This window comes from Rattus rattus, chromosome 4 (genome assembly GCF_011064425.1).
Source record: "Rattus rattus isolate New Zealand chromosome 4, Rrattus_CSIRO_v1, whole genome shotgun sequence".
NCBI classification, from domain to species: Eukaryota; Metazoa; Chordata; class Mammalia; order Rodentia; family Muridae; genus Rattus; species Rattus rattus.
The window spans coordinates 112,761,574-112,783,114 of NC_046157.1; the positions used below are offsets into that span (position 1 = coordinate 112,761,574).

The 21,541-nt window shown below is 54.0% G+C and overlaps 2 protein-coding genes across 6 annotated transcripts; both read right to left on the reverse strand.

Moving 5' to 3' along the window:
• Window positions 1-528: 528 nt before the first annotated feature.
• Window positions 529-8,967, reverse strand: Ankrd39 (ankyrin repeat domain 39). Of its 2 annotated transcripts, none has more exons than XM_032900936.1 (4): window positions 8,842-8,967; window positions 4,457-4,560; window positions 3,460-3,663; window positions 529-1,165 (listed from the first exon to the last, which is right to left on the reverse strand). In XM_032900936.1, exons 1-4 carry the CDS (start codon window positions 8,939-8,941, stop codon window positions 1,022-1,024), a joined length of 552 nt encoding a protein of 183 aa, XP_032756827.1. In that variant the 5' UTR covers window positions 8,942-8,967; the 3' UTR covers window positions 529-1,021. The 2 variants fall into 2 exon arrangements, with proteins under 2 accessions (XP_032756827.1, XP_032756828.1); XM_032900937.1 differs by having other exon boundaries at window positions 529-1,195; window positions 3,455-3,663; window positions 8,842-8,966.
• A 1,502-nt stretch (window positions 8,968-10,469) lies between these two features.
• On the reverse strand, window positions 10,470-20,398 carry Sema4c (semaphorin 4C). 4 transcript variants are annotated; one of them, XM_032900939.1, is made up of 15 exons: window positions 20,179-20,398; window positions 18,078-18,223; window positions 16,056-16,204; window positions 15,718-15,780; window positions 15,515-15,613; window positions 15,309-15,405; window positions 15,077-15,193; window positions 14,832-14,983; window positions 14,572-14,747; window positions 14,104-14,248; window positions 13,779-14,001; window positions 13,580-13,692; window positions 12,492-12,649; window positions 12,337-12,405; window positions 10,470-12,179 (listed from the first exon to the last, which is right to left on the reverse strand). In XM_032900939.1, the coding sequence occupies exons 2-15, from the start codon at window positions 18,184-18,186 to the stop codon at window positions 11,345-11,347; spliced, it is 2,505 nt and encodes an 834-aa protein (XP_032756830.1). In that variant the 5' UTR covers window positions 18,187-18,223; window positions 20,179-20,398; the 3' UTR covers window positions 10,470-11,344. The 4 variants fall into 4 exon arrangements, with proteins under 4 accessions (XP_032756830.1, XP_032756831.1, XP_032756832.1 ...); XM_032900940.1 differs by having other exon boundaries at window positions 18,078-18,226; XM_032900941.1 differs by lacking the exon at window positions 20,179-20,398 and adding an exon at window positions 18,600-18,898.
• Window positions 20,399-21,541: the final 1,143 nt, after the last annotated feature.

A 21,541-nucleotide genomic window follows, 5' to 3' on the forward strand; every position in this document is an offset into this window, starting at 1 on the left:
CGAATACGTGAGGTTTAGAGACAGGGTCTCTGTAGCTCTGGCTGGCCTGGAGCTCGGAGAGATTAAAGGTGTGTGCAGCCACACCTGGACAGTTGCACAGTTGCAAAGGTCGGACTACTAGAGCTGAACATCGGGAATAAAGGCTAGCGTTGGTTAGACTGTGGGGTCCTGGCACTGTTAGCGCACTGTATCCGGAATCAAGCCCAGGGCTTTTGCATGTCAGGCAAGCATCCTACCACTGAGCTATGCCCCTCTTTTTACCTGAGGCGCAGGCTGGCCTTGAACAACCGGTGAGCACAGCTGGTGTTCCAGGACTGCACTACCAGGCCAGGCTGAGCATCCTGTGCTCCCCCTGCTGCTGTGACGTAGTGTATGCCCTCATGAGAGTGCTGTCTGCAGACTTCCCACGTCCCAGAGCAACCGTGAGGCAGTCCTTTGCATCTCTCAGACGGGGGCCCTGAGGGCTTAAAAGAACCCTGCACCAAGCTCAGTCAGCCGGAAACAGCTTCGTTTTTTCTTCTTTTTTTCCCCAAGATTTATTTATTATGTATAAGTACACTGTAGCTGTCTTCATGCACACCGGAAGGGGGCATCAGATTTACAGATGGTTGTGAGCCACCATGTGGTTGCTGGGATTTGAACTCAGGACCTCTGGAAGGGCAGTCAGTGCTCTAAACCACTGAGCCATCTCTCCAGCCCCGTGTTTTCTCTAATACTTCAAAGTTTTGTGTTTTTAGCTTCCGAATGCTGCATTTTGAAATTCATCTTTGTCCGTGGAATGACATCAAGAGATGAGCTTTATTTTCTTCCAAATGGCTATGTATCTCTACATGGATTCGCTTATATGATCGCCTGTCTAGGCTCCCAAGTCTTCCCCTACCGGCTGCCACACTGGCCAGACCGGGCTCTTCAGGGCATTCCGGCCCTGGTCCCGGCAGCACGATGCAGTTGGTGCAAGTTGGGGGCGGGGAGAGCTAGTCTGTGCACCCTTCAAGGGCAGCCAGACACAGGAGGAGGAGCCTCAGCTGGCCAGCAGGTCCCGCAGGCCACTGTTGCAGGGCAGCAGGTCACATGCTAGGCGTGCTTTGCGATCCCGGACAGTCTTCAGGGCTGGGCTATGTTGTAACAGGAGGGAGCAAATGTCCTCATGACCCTTCTCAGCAGCCTGGGGGAGGGAGAGAGAGGGAGAGAGAGAGAGAGAGACAAGAGAGAGAGTGACAAGAGAGAGAGAGACAAGAGAGAGAGAGACAAGAGAGAGAGAGACAAGAGAGAGACAAGAGAGAGAGATTAATGAAAAGGCAAACCTGAGCTGGGCCCTGCACCTTCTTATTCCTCCTTCTGGAAACTGCTTGCTCTGACAATGTCTCCTGGCACAGGAGCCCGGGTGTGTAAGCACACTTCCAAAGGCCACCAAGGCCCCACGCCTCCCTGACCTGAAGGTTTGTGAAGCCCTGGGGCTGTCTGGGAAGCTACTCAGCATCAGCTGTGGTTCGGTTCTGTCTCTTCTTGAACTCTCTTCGTGAAACTGACTGGCCTTGAAATTTGGCAATCCTCCTGCCTCAGCTTTCCGAGGGTTGGAATTACAGGTGTGAGCAGCCATGTTTGGGTCGTCTTTGTGCACGTCAGGCTTCCTACCACTGAGCTACACTGGAAATTACCCCCACTCCCACCCCAGCTCACTCTGTAGACCAGGCTGGCCTCGAACTCAGATCTGCAGTGATGGGATTAAAGGCTTGTGCGCACCATTGACGAGTCCTGACAAGCATTTCTTTAAAAAAAGACAAGACCCAAGCTTCTACACCTAGGAGGGATCTAACAAAACCCAACAGGCAGCTGTTCAGGCAGTCGGACTTCAGTAAGTGCCTAGGGCATGTGCTAAGGCTATAGGTTAAACACAAGAAGGCCCAGCTGCTGCCCCTGGTGAGAGACCGACCTCAAGCTCAGGATGAACAGGTGCCTGGGTTACATTTCTACTGCTGTGAGGAAACATTGTGACCAAATGCAATTTGGGGACGTCAGGCTTTATTTCCTGGAGTTGGTGTTGCTCACTGTGAAGGGAAGTCAAGGCAGGAACTCAAGGCAGGACCTGTGGTGCCCAAAGTTAACCTGTAAGCCCTATCTGCCGCATGTTTGGGAACACCTTGATCTGCATTAGGGAGCTCCAGGTTAGCCAGTGTGGCAAAACAAAACTCTGCTGGGAAGGGCAGGGTGGGGTGGGGTGAGGGGCTTGTCTCAAAGAAGGGGAGCAGAGGGAGTGGGGGACAGCTATTCAGGGGATAGTTTGTGACACACAGTGACAGTGAGTACACGGGGATAAAAAGACTTAACAGAGTCTGAATACACGAGTCAAGGTTAGGAACTCACAACAGGAAGCCAGCAGGAGCCAAACCCAGATGGCTTGGTAGGATGAGCTTCTTGGACTTGGAAAAAGCCAGCCTCTGGGGTAGGGCTTGGTGGGAACCCTCTTCCTCACCCCAAGATAGGGTTTCTCTGTGCTTGGTGGGAACCCTCCTCCTCACCCCAAGATAGGGTTTCTCTGTGTAGACCAGGCTGGCTTCAAACTTAGAAGTTGGTGTTGGGATAAGGAGGGACTCTATACGCATATGCATAAATCAAGTCTCTAAGATGCATATGTGGGCTGGGCATAGAGTTCAGTGGGAGAGCACAAACCTAGCAATCCCCAGAGCTTAGACACAGACAGACGGACAGATGGACAGATGGACGGACAGGCAGTTGGAGAGAAAGAGGGAGGGAGCAATTGGTTAAGTGGATGCCTGGAGAAAGGGTGTAGAATACTGAGCCCCCAAAATGATGATCCTGTCTATGACCCGGGACTCTCCAAAGTGGTGGCAGAGAGAGGCAAAGCAGTGCTGGTTTCATAAAGTGACTCCTCGGGAAGCTTCACAGCTCGTCACTGAGTGGGGGAACCAGTTTCTGTAGTGAGAAGACGGTGAGGGAGCCGTTTTCCTAAAGTGGTGGCAGGTGAGGGAGGTGAGGGGGGGGTGAGGGGGAGGTGAGGGGGAGGTGAGGCGGGAGGTTCCAGGTGGTCTTTCCTTGCCTTTATTTCCTGTTCTCCACAGGAACGGGACAGGAAATGTGACGGTTCAACTTGTGGGGTTTACAGTCACCTACAGCACACACCTACGGGTGTGAGGGCATTTCTAGAGCCCTTTAACCTCCTGAGTGGAGGTCCCAGGCTGCCTGGTGCCCTGTCTTTAATCTTAGCAGTTGGAAGGCAGAGGCAAGCGGATCTCTGTGGGTTCAAAGCCAGCCTGGTCTAAAGAGTAAAGTTTTAGGCCAACCAGGATAACATAGACTTTGTCTCAAAAAAAAAAAAAAAAAAAAAAAGTAAATAAAAATAATATTTTTGGTCACAGCAAAGTAACAAGAAAAAAAAAAAAAGCAACAAGAACAGTACAAGATTAAGGAGAAAAAGGCTTGAAGGAGACAGCGACATACCTTATGTAGACTGGTCATGCCGTCATCGTCCACCAGCTGGGGGTTGGACCCATGGGAAAGCAGCAGCTGTGCGATTTCCGTGTGCCCACAGTAGCTGGCCCGGTGCAAAGCCGTGGCGCCCCCGTTGGTCCGGGCATCACACTTTGCTCCATTTTCTAGCAGAAACTGGCAAACGGCATAGTGCCCATTGCGGCTAGCATAGTGCTGCAAAGGTCAGAGACTGAAGTCAGGTGGCAAAGTCCTGGCAGGTGACAAGGCGTTGGGAGGCTAAGAGCCAGGGGGCAGTGTCGGAAACGCTGTGCCCTTCCACTAATTAAGACACCCAGCTGCTCAGGATGTGGCCAGAGTTAAAAGCGAAGGGTGGCTAAAAATGCAGTGTAGGTGGGGGGTGCTTAGTGGTCTCGGTGGCACAGGCCTGTGTCTGGAATCCCAGCACTTGGGAGGAGGCAGGGGGATCAACGACAAGTTCAAGGCTAATCTGGATTCTGTGACAGCCTATTTCAAGAGACAGAACAACAAACTTTAAAGCTGGGTGAGGTGGCATGTACTACAGATTCTCAGTACCCAAGAGGGAGAGTGACTGCAAGGACAGCCTGGACCACAGAGTGAATCCTGACAAAAGACCAAAACGAACAAAACAACTACAAAAAACCAGTGAACTAATGCGATGACTCGTTTGGTGAAAGCACTTACCGCAAAGTCTGATGGCTTAAGTTCTACACCAGCCTCACATGTGGAACACACACACACACACACACACACACACACACACACACACACACACACACACACACACACACACACACACACACACACACACACACACACACACACACACACACACACACACACACACACACACACACACACAAAGGGGAAAGGGGAGAGGGGAGGAGGAGAGGGACACACACACACACACACACACACACACCAGGGCCTTCCTGGAAATAAAGGGAAGGGAGCAGCAGCCCAGAGTTAAGCCTCTCCCAGAGCTCACCAGTGCAGTGTAGCCAGCAGAGTCTGGCTGGCTAGGGTCTGTGGCCTTCTGGATGAAATGCTTCACTCGGCCCAGGTCTCCATTCAGGGCGGCCGACCAGATTCCTGCAGAAAGGCATTCAAAGCGCTGAGCAGAGTGATATGACGACGTTTTTTCTTTTCCTTTTCATTTATTTTGAAAGCATTGCTTCTACCTTTTGACTGAAGTTTCAACATCTCTAAGTTAAAGCTTGAGCTGCTATATCGATATTACCCCCAGGAAGCGAGCAAGAATTCCATGCGAAGACTATTGTAATCTGGACCTGTCATAAAAGTGAATTCCAGGACAGCCAGGGCTACACAGAGAAGCCCTGTCTCAATACGAGGATCAAGGAACAGTGGCTCAGCAGGTCAAGTTCCTGCTACCAAGCCTAACTACCTGAGCTCAGTCCATTCCACCTACACAGTGGAAGGGCAAAACCAAGTCTACCAAGTCCCCTCTGACATCACAGCTCAAACCCTGACACCCCACCTGTCCTAATTAAAAACTGGGTAAAATTGGGTTGGGGATTTAGCTCAGCGGTAGAGCGCTTGCCTAGCGAGCGCAAGGCCCTCAGTTCGGTCCCCAGCTCCGAAAAAAAGAAAAGAAAAGAAAAACAAAAAACAAAAAACAAAAAAAAAAAAAAAACTGGGTAAATTATTGGAGTAAAATGATCACAAATAGGTCGACCAAGACTACAAACCCAGCTGGTGAGAGCGTTAACTAGTAGCTTAGTTTACTCACAATGCAGCACAAAGTGATGGGTAAAAGAGATAAGGAAACATGAAGGGAACACATACCAACATACTTCTAAAAAGTATCACAGAGAGGTACGCTAGCTGGGACCGGTGCCTGGTGCCCTGTCCTTGTATGGCTCCAGGAACTCAACCTTACTGGGATAGGAAGGGAGCCTAGACACACATAAAAGCTGGGAAGCTGGGACTGGTGGACTCTGAAGGAGAATTGCAGCATCCCAGAAGCTCAGCATGGTTATTAGATACAGTTGAATGGCTACCCAAGGTTACTGTATCAAAGAGGCGGGGTTGTTACAGACAGCTGAGCAAGGAGGCGGGGCTATTAATGCAGCTGAGCAAGGAGGCGGGCACAGCTAATCTCAGCAGGAGAGATCTCTGTAGGGAAGCTATCGTTTTTGTTTTTTTTTTTTAGATTTATTCATTTATTATATATAAGTACACTGTAGCTGTCTTCGGATACACCAGAAGAGGGCACCCGATCTCTTTACAGATGGTTGTGAGCCACCATGTGGTTGCTGGGAATTGAACTCATGACCCCTCTGGAAGAGCAGTCTCTTAAGATGCTCTTAACCGCTGAGCCATCTCTCCAGCCCGTAGGGGAGCTATCTTAAGGTCATAAACACTCAGGGAGAGAAATGGTGGATATTTTCTGCACACATTGTCAACATCTGCATATGGACCAGAGGAAGGATTTTCTGTCCCTCTAAGCCTAGACCCCTGGTGTGTGTGTGTGTGTGTGTGTGTGTGTGTGTGTGTGTGTGTGCGCGCCATTTCCCCATAGGTCGGAGGCCCTGGTCCTTAACATGTCCTGCTCATGTCAACATTCACTTGGAGTTTCCTCTGCTCCCATAAATGGAAAAGATACTGGTTGACAAGATAAGAATTATACAGAAATAAAGATAATCAGAGTGCAGGCATGATGGCACACACCTGTAATGCCAGCACTTGGGAGACAGAGGCCTATAGATCTCTGGGTGTTCAGGGTGTAGACAGCCTGGTCTACAGAGCGAGTTCCAGGACAGCCAGAGCTACACAATGAGATGCTGTCTCAAAAAACAAAACAATAACAACGACCAGAGCTGGAGAGATGGTTCATGAACTGCTGCTTTTCTAGAGGACCTGGGTTTGATTCCCAGCACCCATAAGGTGGCTCACAACCATCTGTAACTCCAGCTTCCGGGGATCCAATCTCCTCTTCTGACTAGGCACATACATAGCGCATACATACAGGCAAAACGGCCACACACGTTAAACATATGTGTACATAATTTGTATATATATATAAAATCAAAGAGATGGCTCAGCAGTTAAGAGTAGTTGCTAGGGCCTGGCAGTGATGGTGTACACCTTTAATCCCAGCACCAGGGAAGCAGAGGCAGATGGCTCTCTGTGAGTTTGAGTTCAGCCTGGTCTGAAAAATGAGTTCCAGGACAGCCAGGGTTATATAGTGAGACCTGTGGTTTGGGGGTAGGGAAGGGCAGACCAACAAAACAAAACAGACACACATACACACACAATGAAAAGTCACCAAAACAAAGAGATTAAAAACTAAAAAACAGGGGTTGGGGATTTAGCTCAGTGGTAGAGCGCTTGCCTAGCAAGCACAAGGCCCTGGGTTCGGTCCCCAGCTCCGAAAAAAAGAAAAGAAAAGAAAAAAAAAAAAACAAAAAACTAAAAAACATAGCTGGAGGGCTGGAGAGATTGGAGATATGACTCAGTAGTTAAGAGCACTGACTGCTCTTCCAGAGGTTCTGAGTTCAATTCCTAGCAACCACATGGTGGCTCACAACCATCTGTAATGGGATCTGATGCCCTCTTTTGGTGTGCCTGAAGACAGAAACAGTGTACTCATATACATACAATAAATATTTTTTAAAAAGTCTTTGACTAAAGAAGTCAAAGGCTTTCATCAAATTTTTTTTTTTTTTCGGAGCTGGGGACCAAACCCAGGGCCTTGCGCTTGCTAGGCAAGCGCTCTACCACTGCGCTAAATCCCCAACCCCGCTTTCATCATTTTTTAAAATAACTAAAAAACATGCTTTACAAAAAAAAAAAAAAATCACATAATAGGTGCGTATCTTTATCACATGTGGAAAATAAATAATAAAAGAATTAGATGACAACATTGCAGCAGGTGATAACAATCTATTTCTGAAACAAAGTGTCTCACTATGTAGCTCTGCCCTGTATGGCCTTGATCTTGTGACCTTCCATCTCAGACTTTGAGTCAATCCAAACTGCTACAATGAGAGCAAAGCGCTAATGTAACAGTAACCAGAGCTTTGAATACGATGAGGTTTTTTTCCTCAACCGAGGCACGCTGACATTTTGAGCCAGATCCTCTTGTTGTAGGGAGCCAGCCTGTGCATGTCAGGATAGCTGTGACACCCAAAAATGTCTCTAGACCTAAACTGGGCATAACTGTCTCCAGGTGGAGGACTCGCTAAGGCTTAAGGAGGGGTTCCCTGAAGAGGTGTCATGGAACTGAGAGCTGGTGGAAAAGCTTCAGTCAGCCTGAAGGTGGCTAGCCAACAAAACGGATGAAGTCATGAGACAAAGGGCTTGCATATTTTAGAATTGTAAAGGAGACCGCTGCAAGGGTGAGAACCATAATAAGGTATAGAAACAGACCTCTGGAGACCACAACAGTCAGTTTGGCTTGGAGAACTTATAGCAATAGGAGGTGCTGGAGAGATGATGGCTCAGCAGTTAAGAGCTCTGGCTGGTCTACAGAGGACCCAGGTTGGTTCTCAGCTCCCTGTTCAAGGCCATCTGTAACTGAAATTCCAGAGAATCTGATGCCCCCCCCCTTTTTTTTTTAGCTTCTATGAGCTCCTGGCACGTGTGGTATACAGACACGCATACGGGGGAAAATGCACATAAATAATCTTTAAATTTAAAAAGGTGTAAATGTAATAATCCTCTCATTTGCGATTTTCCAAAGGCAGGGAGGAGAAAACACTGCAAGAGGGCATGAGAGGAGGTGGGGTGTCCTATTATGTCCCTAGCCCAAAAGATGGCAGTAGCAAGAAGTACAGAGGAACAGCGCCGGCTAACCGTCAAGTGTTATCGCACAGACTTGTGTATCATCAGTCCTCCACGGATGACAACCTTGCTACAGCGGCACAAACTACCTGAAGTAACAAGGCACAGAAAACAGGGAACGCTGCTAAACGGCAAAAATCTCTGTATAATCTTGGACAAAACAGTTACACCCCCTTCGCTCCACAGGTAAAGATGCAGTCATCTCTTTGGAGATTACTGTCATAGCTAAAACGTGTGCGCTCACCCGAGATCAGCAAGGGCCAGCTCCCCTGACCTCCCAGGTGGATACAAACCACCAACTGCAGATTCTTTCCCTAGCTCCTCTGTCACCAGGCTGTCTCCTGCTGGGTTGGTCTCCAGACCCAGTTCAGAAACCAATGCCTCAATTTACCCGTCCGCACTCGAGACGGGGTGGCCGAGGGGCTTCCTGCCGTGCTTTGAAGCCAGCCTTCCTGCACCAGGCCCGGAAGCTCCAAACTCGGTTCGAGGCCTCCTTCAGTCCACGTTCCCGGAGATGGGGCTGGAGATTGCCCGCCGCCGGCCACGCGGCCGCCTCACCCCTCTCACCCCTCTCGAAGTCCATCTCCTCCAGTGTCTGCTGTACCCCGGGCACCGCACCAGGGTGAGAGCAGCAGGAGCCATCCGCGCACGACTGAGGTGCCGCCATCCCGGCTGCCGGGATTGCAGCCACGCGCTCCTACGAAATGCCCACCCCTTCGTCCCAGGCTGACCACTCCACGTCCGTAGTTGACCTTCGAGTCCCGCCTTCTCGCCCAGGGAAACCAATCCTGCATTTAGACCTTAGCTTAGCAACCAATGAGAGTGGCGAAGTGTGGCAGGATAGACTGAGCCTTGCTGCTCTGCTACCACCAGAGGGCGCCCGAGGCTAACAAAGCACAAGGAGGAGCAAAGGCGCGGGGATCCGCTGCGCACCCAGGGAGGAGGCGGGACGGTTCATGCAACCGCGCCTTGTAGGGTGTGGGGACCAGGCATCTTGGCCTGTCTGGTAATGTTTATGTCGCATTCGCCAGAACCGAGGCCTCGCGGGCTACCCAGGGCACAAGGACTCTAGACGCGGCCCAGAGTCTCCTCTTCCGAGCATCACCTGAGCCATAGGCCATCCAGGACAGAGCAGTGACCGCTAGAAAGCTACTAACACTCTGACCCTCGATCTTTAGCAATCCAGCTGGAAGCAGGTGGCCTGAGGGCAAGGACCGGGCAGGCCACCTTTGTGTTTAACCCTCCGCCCTCTCAGTGGGCGCTGGTTGCCAACACCCACTGGGCCGACAACTGAGCTGAGGGGAACACACTCAAGCATTTTCCAGCCTTCTGACCCACACATGGAAACCGAGACAGCAGCCTGTTCAAGGGGCATCCAAATGGATGGGGGTGGGGTGGGAGCAGTCGAGGGGGAAGCGGGGGCGCGCGGCGGGTGGGGGGCTGTTGTGAAGCTCACTGTCGCGGTCTGTTCCTATACACCGGTTAGATTGATCTAAACCAGGTGTGTCCAAATTGTAGCCAACAACAGCATTGAATTTAGCACGACACAAAAATCTTAAAACGTCTTATTTTTTCTTTCCCCCTATTTTCCCTTTTGAAATTCGATTGCCAGGCAACTCTCATCAAGGGCCCTCAGAAATGAATCCAGGCTGGGCCTGTTGTTTTTCCCAGTAACATCTGGGCCTACACCACTCCCTCACTAAGACAAGGGCTTGAAACTGACTGGGTGGCAATAGGGGACTATCCCTACACAGTTAGGACATTTGAGACCAGCATTCTTAGAGTAAAAAGCTACAAAGAGCCCCTCTCCCACTGAGCTTTTCCTAACCTCCATTTTTATAAAAACATTGTCCACACAACCTTGAGAAGCTTCTAGGAGGACCCTCTCCTTCAGCCCCTCACTCCTTGCTCACCCTCCCTAGAGTTCCGGGAAGACAAACCCCTTCTCCTCCTTTCCCCCAATGCTCTGCCTTCTTTCCCTGTGGCACCAGGCCAAGTCCAGCTCCCAAGGGGATGTAGCCCTGGTCTGGTTCCCAGTCACATAGGCACCACTGTGGGAAAACACTCGCATCTCCGCTGGCCCCTCCAGAGATGGGGCACAGACAGGCATTAAGACCATGATGGGACCAGGCCAAAGGATGATTCCCTCTTTGGTCAGTCAGTGAGTTTGAGTCAAAATATCTGTGTGGTCAGGGTTAAGTTTCATTTTCTCCATTTTATTCGTCAATATAAAATACTCAAATATTTACAACAAATAAATATGTGGGGACACAATAAGTTACACTGTTAGCCCTTTTCCCAGAGCTGGGAGAAGATAGGCCAGTATCCACAGCACGCCCACCTTCTCCCTTCCCTCCCCCCAACAACCCTTCCCAGCCCTGTCAGAAGAGCGCAAATATAAAATACCACCGAACCAGGCGGCAGGCAAGTGGGAGGCCCTGCCCACCCTTCCCCCTGAAGCAGGAGGTTCCATCTCTACCCCCAACCCCCGCCCTGAAAACATTCACAGCCCTAGGAGCAGGGCTAGGCCCACCCCCGAGTCCCGCACTCCCCCTAAAGGGGTACAACACCCTGTCCATCCCATCCCCATATGTATGTACATCACCATCCCAAGCTCGGGACAGCTGGGGGTAGGAGAAGCAAAGTGCTATGACCCCCTTCCCCTTCATAGCTGCAAAGGCTCAACCAGGAGGACCCCAGGCCAAGGGAAGACTTGACAGAGACAGGAAGGTTATCTCACACACACACACACACACACACACACACACACACACCCCTCCATACACACACCAACACATATATGCACAAACACACCCACATCTTGAAACCTCTTCCTTGCAAAGTTTTGGCTGCTGGGGTCCCACGTATGTGAAATTCACAGAGGAGGGTGTGCCTCCTGTGAGGCTGATGCCCCGGTGAGCCATAGCAAGTGGCAGTGCCCATGCTGAGCAGGTCCTCATGGCTGGGCAAATGCTGCCCCTGCCATGTCCCTGAGGTAGCTGGTGCCTGTGCAAAAGTTAAGAGTGCACCTCCCATGAAACCCCCCCGCCACTGAGGTGGGGGGGTTCCCTCATACTGAAGACTCCTCTGGGTTGGAGTCAGGCAGCGGCTGGCGCTGCTGCAGTTTCCGTCGTAATTCATCAGCAATCTCAGGCAGTGGGTGCCCAGATCCTTCTCGGTCCTCTCCGCCCAACTGTAAGCGCACATAACCGTTGGCATTTGAGTTCCGACCACCTCCTAGGTGAAGCCGAGTTGGAGAAGGCAAGGGCTGGCCAGGGATGCCAGGAGGTGGGGAAGGGGGCCCACCCCCGGGCTGGCACCGGGCGTGACCAGGCACAATCTTGAGAGAGCCATCTGAATAGTAGTAACCAACAGGATCCCAAAGTTTCTCATCAGTTTCTGGGCCAGGACGGAAGGGGGGACTGGCTGGCTCCTTGGGCAGTTCCAGGGGGTACACCAGTGTCCTCTCGGCTGCCTTGGAACCCTTTTCCAGCTCTTCTCGCAGGCGCCGGCGGAGCGAGAGAACCAACAGCAGCAGAACCAGGCACACAGCCCCCAGGGCCACCACGGCTAGCCACACAAGCCCCAGGTTTTCCAAGGGAGCCCGCGCCTCCAGGGTCACCGATGAGCCAGCCACGACAGAAACAAGGTAGCTTTCTGCAGCCAGTTTTGTCCCCTGCTCCTCTGAATAGCAATGATAGGGCCCAGAGTGGCGGGACTGGGCGGCCATCACCACCAGCGCCTGGAGTCCCGTGTCATAAAGGAAGGAGCCAGGTTGTTCTGCAGGCAGGTCCCGGCCTCTGAAGGTCCAGCGGGCATGAGCCAAATTGGAGGAGAGGTGGCAGGGTAGGACCAGGTCTGTGCCTGCTACAACCGTGATATTTTTGGGAACAACAGGTCTGGCTGCAGAGGCAGAAATGAGAGAGAACCAAGTGTTAACACAGGAACCCCAGGCCTCACAGTGAGGAGATGCACGAACCTGGCTGTGATCCAGGGCCCATCCCAAAAATGAGGGAACCTAAAAAAAAAAAAAAAAACCTAAAAAAAAAAAAAAAGCTCACCTTTTTAATGCCATACTGGATACACATCTTTGAAGGGTCCAAATTTGCCACGTGTTGGACCAGAAGGGACCTGGTAGGGAAGTGAGGTGACATCAGCAGTCCAACTCCAACCACCTTTGCCTCCCCTCCTGGCCCTGGCACTGACTACTGACTCACCCTGAATGACCACCGGTGGCCACACAGCGGCTGGTGTTGACATTCCAGGCACAGTAGGGGTCCCTGGCAAGGACACAGTCTACACAGAAGCGATACTTCGTGCAGTCCGCCAGCGACAGCTGAACCAGTTGAGAGCGGGAGCCAGCAAACAGCACCTTCTGCAGAAAAATAAGGCAGAGGGTGAGCCACGCCACGTCTGGGGGGGTGGGAGGGGAAGGGGGGTATGGCTGAGGTTTGTTCTGAGAGCATAAACACACTAGGTCCAAGGAAGAAGAAGGCAGAAGAAAAATCCAGGCCAGAGGAACAAATTTGATGAGGGCTTACCACAGGTCAGCACAATCCTAATCACTTTACAGACATGACCTTATTATTAGACAGGGATGAACGGCAGACGTGTGAGCTGAGGTGTACCCACACTCGCTCACACGCGGTCCAGAAAACTCAGTTTCCCCCAGCCTCAGAAGCCAGCACAGTAATAGCAGTGTCTACCTAAGGTGGTTTTCCTGTTTGAATGGTGACTGCCAGTCTGTTTGTTTGCTCAGCCCCATAGTTCCCTTATTATTTAGCGCTCTAGGGAGGAACTCTGCATCACTGTAAGCTGGTGGAGGGCAAGCAAATCAAAATCCAGAGGGTGCTTTGAATATGCCAGTTTTGCGCAAAAAAAGTGAACGATTTACGTAAATGAGCCAGGAGACAGAGGGCCTGGCTCAGAGACCCACTGGGGACTAAAGGAAAACAGATGTCTCTGATTCGTGAACACCAAAACATCTCGACTGAGAAGGGACTGCAGGTAGAGCCCCAGCTCCGCCTGGAAGGTCCTGAAGAAAACAGGGGGGGAGTTTGCAGAGTTTGGATTCTGGGAATGGGGGCCCTACAAGGACTGGCTCTATATGAGAACCTTCAGAGAGCGGGTTCCGGCGCCTTAGATCTCTTACTTCCGGGAACTCGCGGGGCGGGAACTCGCAAGAGCTAAATGAGGGGTCCTGAGCTGGCCAATCACAGGAGGCCAACTACGAAGGCAGAGAGATTGCGAGACAGAAGGTGCTGCAGGGAGCATGGAGGGAGGTACGTGCGGCCCATCTTACTACCTTGCTCTGAGACAGCACCAGACTTTCCACTGGCTCCTGGTCAAACACCTGCAGCTCCTCCACCATGTGGATCCAGGGCCCCAGGCTTACAGCTTTCAGCAGCCAACCATCTCCTGAAGGGGTGAGGGAATATGTAAATGAGGAATCGGTCACTGGGCCTCCCCGGGTTCCCAGCCTTGGGCACAGCTAACGCTCCTACCTGTACCAATGAACAACACTGTATAGGTGGCGCCATCAAGTCCTTGGATCCTGTCGGCCACCACATGTGTGAAGTTAGTGTTCTTCTTTACAAGTAGGGGGCGGCCCAACCGAGGCTTCACCTGTTCCTCCATCAGCGGGTGCTTCTTGATGAAGTTAAGGGTGTTGTCGGGCAGCTCCAGAGAACTGGTGTAGCCATTGTCTCGGTGCCAGTTGTTGATGCACTGTGTCGGGGAAGGGTGTGGGGAGGACGGCGGTCAGTCAGCTGGTGAATGAGCGGGTCCTGGAGTTGATGTCAGGAGCATATCCCCATGCCGAAAACTCACCGAACCGGGCCGGGGGGTGGGTACTGGGTCAGTATAGCGGGCCCACTTCTGGGCTTGCTCACTGTACTCCTTGAAGGGACCCTCAAACACCTGCTGGATATGTTCCAACTGGTACTCGCAGACTGCTGACAGGTCCATATCACCCCTGTTAAAGAAGGGCCTTGGCAGTCAGGTCACGTGCCTACTTACCCTCACCATACCCAGCTCCAGAGGAAAAAGCAAGGCTTGGTATATGGAGCAGTCAGGACCATGAGGTAGCTCTGAGGTATCAAGGCAGGGTTCTGCTCACCTTCCCCCACAGAGCTTTAAAAAGAGCAGGCACAAAGGCAGCTTGGCTGCCAGGCACTGACCGGCTGGACTTCCTCCAGACACCTGGTGAGGGGGCCCTCACACCCACACACCATCCCTACCTGACCTGACCACCTGCTCCTCCCCACCCCCCAGCTACCCCACAGTGGCACAGCATACCATCGAGCTTGAAAAACCGCGAAGAAGGTGGTGTTGTGCCAGGAGGCGCCCAGCAGGGTGTGCACTGCCCGCAGCTGGTTGAAGTAGACCTTCCAATCCGGGGCTGAGCACACCAACCGAGCTTTCAGGAACGTTGTCCACTTCTTCTGCAGGGTCCGTGCTCCCCCCATGTCACCCTGGCAGATGGCAAGGAGACACGGCTGGTCAGCCCCTGCCGGGCCTTCAGGGCTCCCTCTGCCCACCACTGCGGAACCTGGTACCTTACAGACGCGCGCCACTCGAGCCACCACCTGCTCGGAATAGCAGTCATACTCCACTGCCCGCTCACTGAAGAAGAAGTAGATCTTGTCATCATCTCCCGTGAAGCTTCCTACACTCTCAGGGACAAAGGCAGAGCCTACAAAGTGAGGTTCTGGGGACAAAGCAAGGAGGGTGAGTGGCAGAGTCCCAGGGCCCTTGAAGACCCTTCCACTCAGGCCTTCCCCAATCCTGTTCCGTGACTAACCATTCAGCCAAAAAGCCAGGTACTCCGTCTTGATGGGGTGGTGGGGCCCCATGTTTCGAAGGATAACCGGCTCTGTGCCCAGAAAGTTATTGAGTGTAGCCGAGTACAGTTCACCATCTACGGGAGAGAACAGCAGGTCTAAGGAACTAGAAAACTGAGGATGGGCTCTGAAGGCAAGTCCAGAGTGTGACGTCCCAGATTTGCCCCGTCTGTGATGGCAGCAACCACTCACCCACAAGGAGTCCAGTGTGGCCCTTAGCTGGGTCGTAAGGGCATTTACCCTTCCCGTCCTCAAATTCTGCACGATCCAAGGTGAACGTGAGCATGTTCTAGGGGTGGGAAGACATTGAAGATGGGTGTTAATATGGGGCCCCACGAGGTCACAGAGGTTGGAGACAGGCAAGCAAGGGGCACACCCAAAGAGAGGGAAACACTCACGATGTAGGTGCACTTGGGCTGGAAGGCATAGGTACCACAAACGTACAGATGGGAGGCGTTGTATGGCTGAAGGAAGCGGATGAAGTTGAAGCACTCGGTCTTCAAGGAGAGAAAGGTATTACAGGTTAGCGAGAACTAAAAGCCAGAGATAGGAGGTCCCCTAAGGAGGGAGTCCTGGTAGGGGAAGTGCCCTAAGCACTCACCTGGTTGCTCTTCCCTTTCTGGGTACACTCAATTTTCTTCTCAGCTGGAGCCTCCCAAGAGATCTGAGGATCGGACAGGACATATCAGCAATGTCACAGGTATGTGCTCAGTGTGTGCCTGCAAAGACCCCTTAAGCTACACAATGGGTGGCACCTGGTCCCCATTCTGATAGAAGCCCCAAACCATCCCAACTGGCAGAAACCAGGAGCAGGAAGCAATTGCTAACCTGACACCCACCAGAGAGACCTCTAGGCTGAGGGCCAGCCTGCACAGTTCACACACACCCTGCGTCCTTTCCCTCTCCCCTCTGAGTGCCTCCCACTGCCCCACCTCTCACCACTCCTTGAAGCTCCAGAGCCTCTACGCTGAAGGCAAACAGCGCCTCCCGGGCCCCCACATATAATAGGCCAGAACGGTCTGTCAGGGTCAGGGTCAGGAAGTCCTGGATGCCTGTCTGGGAGAACCGCCTCACTACTGTGACCAGCTCTGTAGAAACAGGGATTAGAACATGGTGGGGGACTGGAGAGATGGCTCAGTGGTTAAGAGCACTGACTGCTCTTCCAGAGGTCCTGAATTCAATTCCCAGAGACCACATGGTGGCTCACAACCATCTGTAATGGGATCTGATGCCCTCTTCTGCTGTGTCTGAAGACAGCTACAGTGTACTCACATACATAAAGTAAATAAATAAATCTTTATGAAGGAGAAGGAGAAGGAGAAGGAGAAGAAGGAGAAGAAGAAGAAGAAGAAGAAGAAGAAGAAGAAGAAGAGGAGGAGGAGGAGGAGGAGGAGGAGGAGGAGGAGGGGAGGAGGAGGAGGAAGAGGAGGGGAGGAAGAGGAGGAGGGGAGGAGGAGGAGAAGAACCTTTGTCCAAGGATCCCCCTGGGCCTTATCATCACGATTCTCCACAAAAGCTAGCACCATGCACACACAGACAACAGCCAAACCTCCTACAGCCCATAAAGGACTTTTTCTGAATAGCCTTTGGCACAACAGCTCCATCCTACCCAGGCTTCCAAAACCCTTCTTCAGCCCCCCCCCCCCGGGCGGGGAGGAGAGGCAATCTGGGCCGGTAAAGAGGAAGGAAGGATATCTTGGCCAAAGCTTCTGGCCAGAGGAAGCCATCTGACGGATGACTCTCACTCAGGGTCAGCGGTACCTCAGGCACAAAGCTAGACACTTCCTCCCAAACCCGGCTTCCTCGGTTGCCATTCCCAGTTCTGCTACTTGCTGACCACGGCAGGGTCCAGGCAGACCCCAGTGGCAGGTCTAGTGCAGCAGGAGGGAGGCACAGAAAATTCCTCATCTAAGAAGCCATTCACTCCATCTAGGCCGCCAGAGACACACGCACAGATGTCAAGGTGGCTCGTGGAGAAGGAGGAAGAGGTTAGAACTGGGAGATCAAAGGAACCAGAGACTCAGAGATCATTGATGATGTTGAAACGCGGGAAGCTAGGCTGCCATCCAGTACATGTAGGGCATGAGCAGACATACAGCCATGTAATCTGCCAGAGGCCCGTATACTTGCACCTATCCACAGGATCCCCGCTTAAGTCAGCTTCAGGCTTGGAGGCAGTGACCAGTGAGAGCTGGGTCCGCATGGGAGGGGCTTTAATAGCAGCTGAGTGCAGCCTGTGGGAGGTGAGCTCATCCCACGTCCCAAGAGCACAGGGATGATACAAACACCTGACATCACCACCTCTCCATACAGGTGTGTGTGTGTGTGTGTGTGTGTGTGTGTGCGTGCGTGTGTGTGCACGCGCGCGCACGCGCGCGCGTAAAGGAAAGCTATCTGGTCCGCTCTGCCTCCTCCCCCATAAAGCACAGTGCTTATATATGCCCACCCAGAGCCATCAGAAGGCTCCAGTGTTAGAGCAGCACAGGAGAGCATTAGGGTGAATTAAAGGGGCTTCTAGGGACAGACAGCCTCAAAGACTGGAGATGGGGTTAGGTTTACACTTGCTCTGGGGTTCAGGTTTCTCTCTCTAGGCTTCCAAGCATGAGTGACAATTCAAGTGAGGAACAGGGAGGTTGATTCAGAAACTACCTCCTTCGCACACTAGGACAGCCAGGTCAGCATGAGGGTGGGGGTAGGGTGGTAAGAGATCCCACAAAGTTATCCCAGTGTCAGAAAGGGGCAAAGCTCAGATCTAGACCCGCACTACCAGTTCTGGGTCCCTGGGGCCACTCACGTTTCTTAGAAAGCCAGTCACACATATCAGTATAAAGGTGTACGCTTGGGGGTAATTCCTCAGCAGTGGCTCCTTCCTTCAAACAAGCATCACTCCCACCTCGCCCTTCCCCCAGCAGCCTGCCCCAGGCTCCCTCTGGCCCTGCCTCCCAGGCTTCAGGCACTCACCCCCAGAAGATACTGTCTTCCGGGGCACAAGGTTCCACCACATCTCAGCCCCAATGCCCAGGCCCCACAGCCCTGCTGCCAGCAGCCAGACAGCCCAGTGTGGGGCCATGGCAGACACCCAGGGTCTAAACTTCGGTCCAGCAGCCCTGCTGAAGGAAAAGAAACTGGTCAGCATCACAGACCGGAAGGGGGCCCGCACCAAGAGACAGGCAGCACAGGGTGCACACTGGAACAAGCCTCCCCCGGAGCCCTTGGATCTCCCCCGGCTCCCTTTTTTTGCAGCAGACCTAGCTCCTGCAACTGGCCCCTGCCCCCAAGATCCCTGGGGAGATCTCCCAGAAGAGCAAGGAGAGGAACTTAGTCAGCAAGTACTAGGCGTGGGCAGTCATCAAAAAGCCTTCTGTGGTCTCCAGCCATCCCTACTCCCTCTCTTCAACAGGGAGTTGTGTGGACTCCCCCCCTCCTTTGCTCCTTCAGGCCTTAAAGATTTCAGAGTTTTGGTTTTTTTTTTTTTATAATAACCGTTAAAAGCCGGGTTGCTACCAGTGGGGCTCCAGCCAACACCAAGACCTAATTCGGGGAGATAGACCCCTTATTCAGCAGACGCAGGCAGCCGGTTGGGCAAAGACCTCCAGTGAGGGACTTGGTGAAGCAGGCAGCGTGCAGAGTTCCCGGCCCCAGCCTGTCCCCTCCCCCAGCGCAGACAATAGCCGGGCAGAGCCCAAACCCGGTTCCACATCAGCAAAGCTGGAGTAGGAGTGGGGCCGGGAACCAAATGGGCCCAGCTTCCCGAGGCCCCTTTGTTGCCCAAGAGGGAGGCAGGAAGTGGGTGGGATGGGCGTGGAAATGACCAGGCCCAGTCCTGTTCCTCCAACTGCCTTCTAGGAGACACTGACCCTCCCGCAGAGAGGCGGCCGGGCCACGAGTCGGCTCCAGGCTTCGGGGGATCTCCCCGCCGCGGCGGGAGCGGGATCGTGGAGGGAAGTGAAATGGGTTGGGGGCCGAAGCGGGGTTCTCCTGGACAACAGGGGATGCCCACGAATGGTCGTCAAGGGCTACTTTCCCCCCACGCCCTCCCCGGCTCTGACGAACGTTCTTAACTCGGGGATTGCACCCCGGGGACCCTGCACTACGCACTAGGCCAACGGGACTGATTTCCACTAATCCAGACGCTAGGGGCCGGGAACAGAGATGCAGAATCTGGGAATTGCATCCCAAAACAAAGGTTCCGGGCCAAGACCCGGTCCCGGTCTCCCTACTGTGGGCTTTCCCCTCCCCCAGCTCCGGGGATTTGAATGCAAACAAAGCGGCAGCTCTGGGAGCGTGGCAAAGCCGGGCTTGCGCTCGCCCCCTGTCGGTCCAGAACCCCAGCGCGGGAAGGGCGGGGGGCTGGGGCTGCCTTCCCCGGGGCAGTCCCCCCCGACACACCCTCAGTTTCCTCTCTGCCAATTACCCTAGGCTGGGGTCAAAACCCGGTGGCGCGCTCCGAGAATCTGCCTGCGTAGCGATGACCCAACCCCCAGCTCTTCCCAAGGCAAGGGACACGGACAGCCAGGGGGATGGAGGGTGCAGGACCAGGACTTGCGCCCCACACTTGCACACACGGTTGTGAGTCGCGGCGCTCCAGAGCGGGACCGGGCGGCCGAGCTCTGGCGAGGGGGCTGGTTCTCAGTGCCAGCCCGCCTCCGGAGCAGAACGGGAGGGCGGGGGGCCGCGCTAGGGAAATCCGATCCCACAACATCGGCTACGGTCCAAGCCCGCCCCTAACTTTCCGTCGAGGTGGGGGGAACCGGAGCAGTTTGCAAGCCTGGCAAAGATTCGGACCGCGCGCTGGACAGCCCAAGGGTCTCCCCGCTACCCCTAGCTCCGTCCGCACCCTCAGGCTCCCGCCGCTCCGGCCAATGGAGCTGCAGGCACTGCTTGCCTTGATGCCGATCGTCCGCTGGGCAGCCCGCGGCGGACTCGAGAGGGACCCGGATCGGACAGCTGTCGCCCCGCCCTGCACCCCCCAGAAGCTGTCCCCTGGCGCGCGCGCCAGCCCCTACCCAAGCAAGGGGACAAAGCGGCGGCCCCGGGGCCCCAGCGCTCCGGCCTCACTCACCTCTTCCGTGCAGCTCCAATCCCTGGGCGCCGCCCTCGCGTTTGGCTCCAGCCACCTTCCTCCCCAGCCCCCGCGCCGCTCCAGACTGCGCCCGCCCGCCAGCACGCTAAGGCTGTCCTGCGCCACCGCCCCTCGGTCCCAACACGGCTCTCGGCGCCCCAGAGCTCGGGTTCGGCGCTCCACCGCGCTGGGCACCGGTTCTTTCTCCGCTGCAGCCGCCGCTCTCCGCCCCCAACCCCCTGACGTCAGGCGAGGAGGGTGTCGAGTGGTGGCCGGGGGCGGGACGCGAAGGCCCGCCCAGGAGGGGGCTGCGACCCGCTCCCGTGCTTGCCCAACACTGAGGTTTGGGGACCCTTAGCTACTCTTGCAGCTTGGGAGTCAAGGTCTACGCCACGGCGCCCGGTGGAGGGGGCGGGGAGGGACTCCAGGCGTTGCCACCTGGAACTGCACTCACCTGGTCTTCTTGAAGTGTGCCTTGGAGCCCTGAGGCGGGCTGGGTTCTCTGGAAGGTTGAGGGGCTCCCCCACGCTCCAGTTACAGGAACGAAAGCTGGCAAACCATTTTGGGACTTGTATCCGAAGGGGGATGGCGTAGCAAGAGAAGAAACTGAAGGTTCTCTCGGGGGCTAATCACAGTGGTCAGTCTTTCGGCTCCAAAGTTGTCCTCTTTTCGGGGCCCTAACCCTTGGACTGGCAGGAGCAGTTCACAGACAGAGGAGACCCCAAGTCTTCAGGCAGCTACTAGTTTACGGGCTCCAGCAAAGCCTACCCCCAGGAAATGACTCCTGGTGCGGCTTGGTAAGGCCGATTAACAACAAGCGGCACGAGCCCCACAAGGGGATGAAGGGAACCACGCCGAGAACCACCACCACCTTCAGAACTGCCAGCCTCCGCCCACCCGCGCTTCTTGAAGTAACTTGTAGCTTTGGCCTCCTGGGCGGTGCTGGCTGGCTGGCAAGTCCTTCCAAGTCAGCTAGTTCTCTAGTAGACAGGTGAACTGAGACACCTCGCTGAAACTGCCCCGGCGGTACCTAGAGACCACCCTTAGCCCGAATCAGGGGACAGGGACGAAGGGAAGGCGGCCTGGAGGTTTCTGTGGTAACTTTGAACCCCCAGGGACCAGCCCTGGAGGGGAAAAAGCACTCCAGACCGCATAAGCAGATCTGGAGTATAAATCGGTCCGACAGCAGCTTTTGTTCTGGGTTAAAACTTGGCATTTGAGAAGTGGAGACCAGAAGTGCAATGCGGGTAATGGAGAAAGGCAGCCCAGTTTGGTTTCAGTAACAATTGCGTCCTTACTGGGACACAGAAGGGCCCCTTCTCCCTCGCTGGCCAGAGCCATGGTTCCCAGCTCCATTCCCATT

Bases quoted from the DNA above. Each gene is read 5' to 3' on its own strand.
- Ankrd39 (XM_032900936.1), bottom strand. From the start codon at position 8,941: ATGGCGGCACCTCAGTCGTGCGCGGATGGCTCCTGCTGCTCTCACCCT. The intron at 4,561-8,841 runs GTGAGAGGGGTG...GCCTTTCTGCAG, and splicing joins GGAGATGGACTTCGAGAGGG to GAATCTGGTCGGCCGCCCTG. The intron at 3,664-4,456 runs GTGAGCTCTGGG...TGACCTTTGCAG, and splicing joins CTGCTGGCTACACTGCACTG to CACTATGCTAGCCGCAATGG.
- Sema4c (XM_032900938.1), bottom strand. From the start codon at position 18,252: ATGCTGACCAGTTTCTTTTCCTTCAGCAGGGCTGCTGGACCGAAGTTT. The intron at 14,984-15,076 runs GTTAGTCACGGA...CTTTGTCCCCAG, and splicing joins CCTGGCTTTTTGGCTGAATG to AACCTCACTTTGTAGGCTCT. The intron at 13,693-13,778 runs GTAGGAGCGTTA...TCACCCCTTCAG, and splicing joins AGTGTTGTTCATTGGTACAG to GAGATGGTTGGCTGCTGAAA.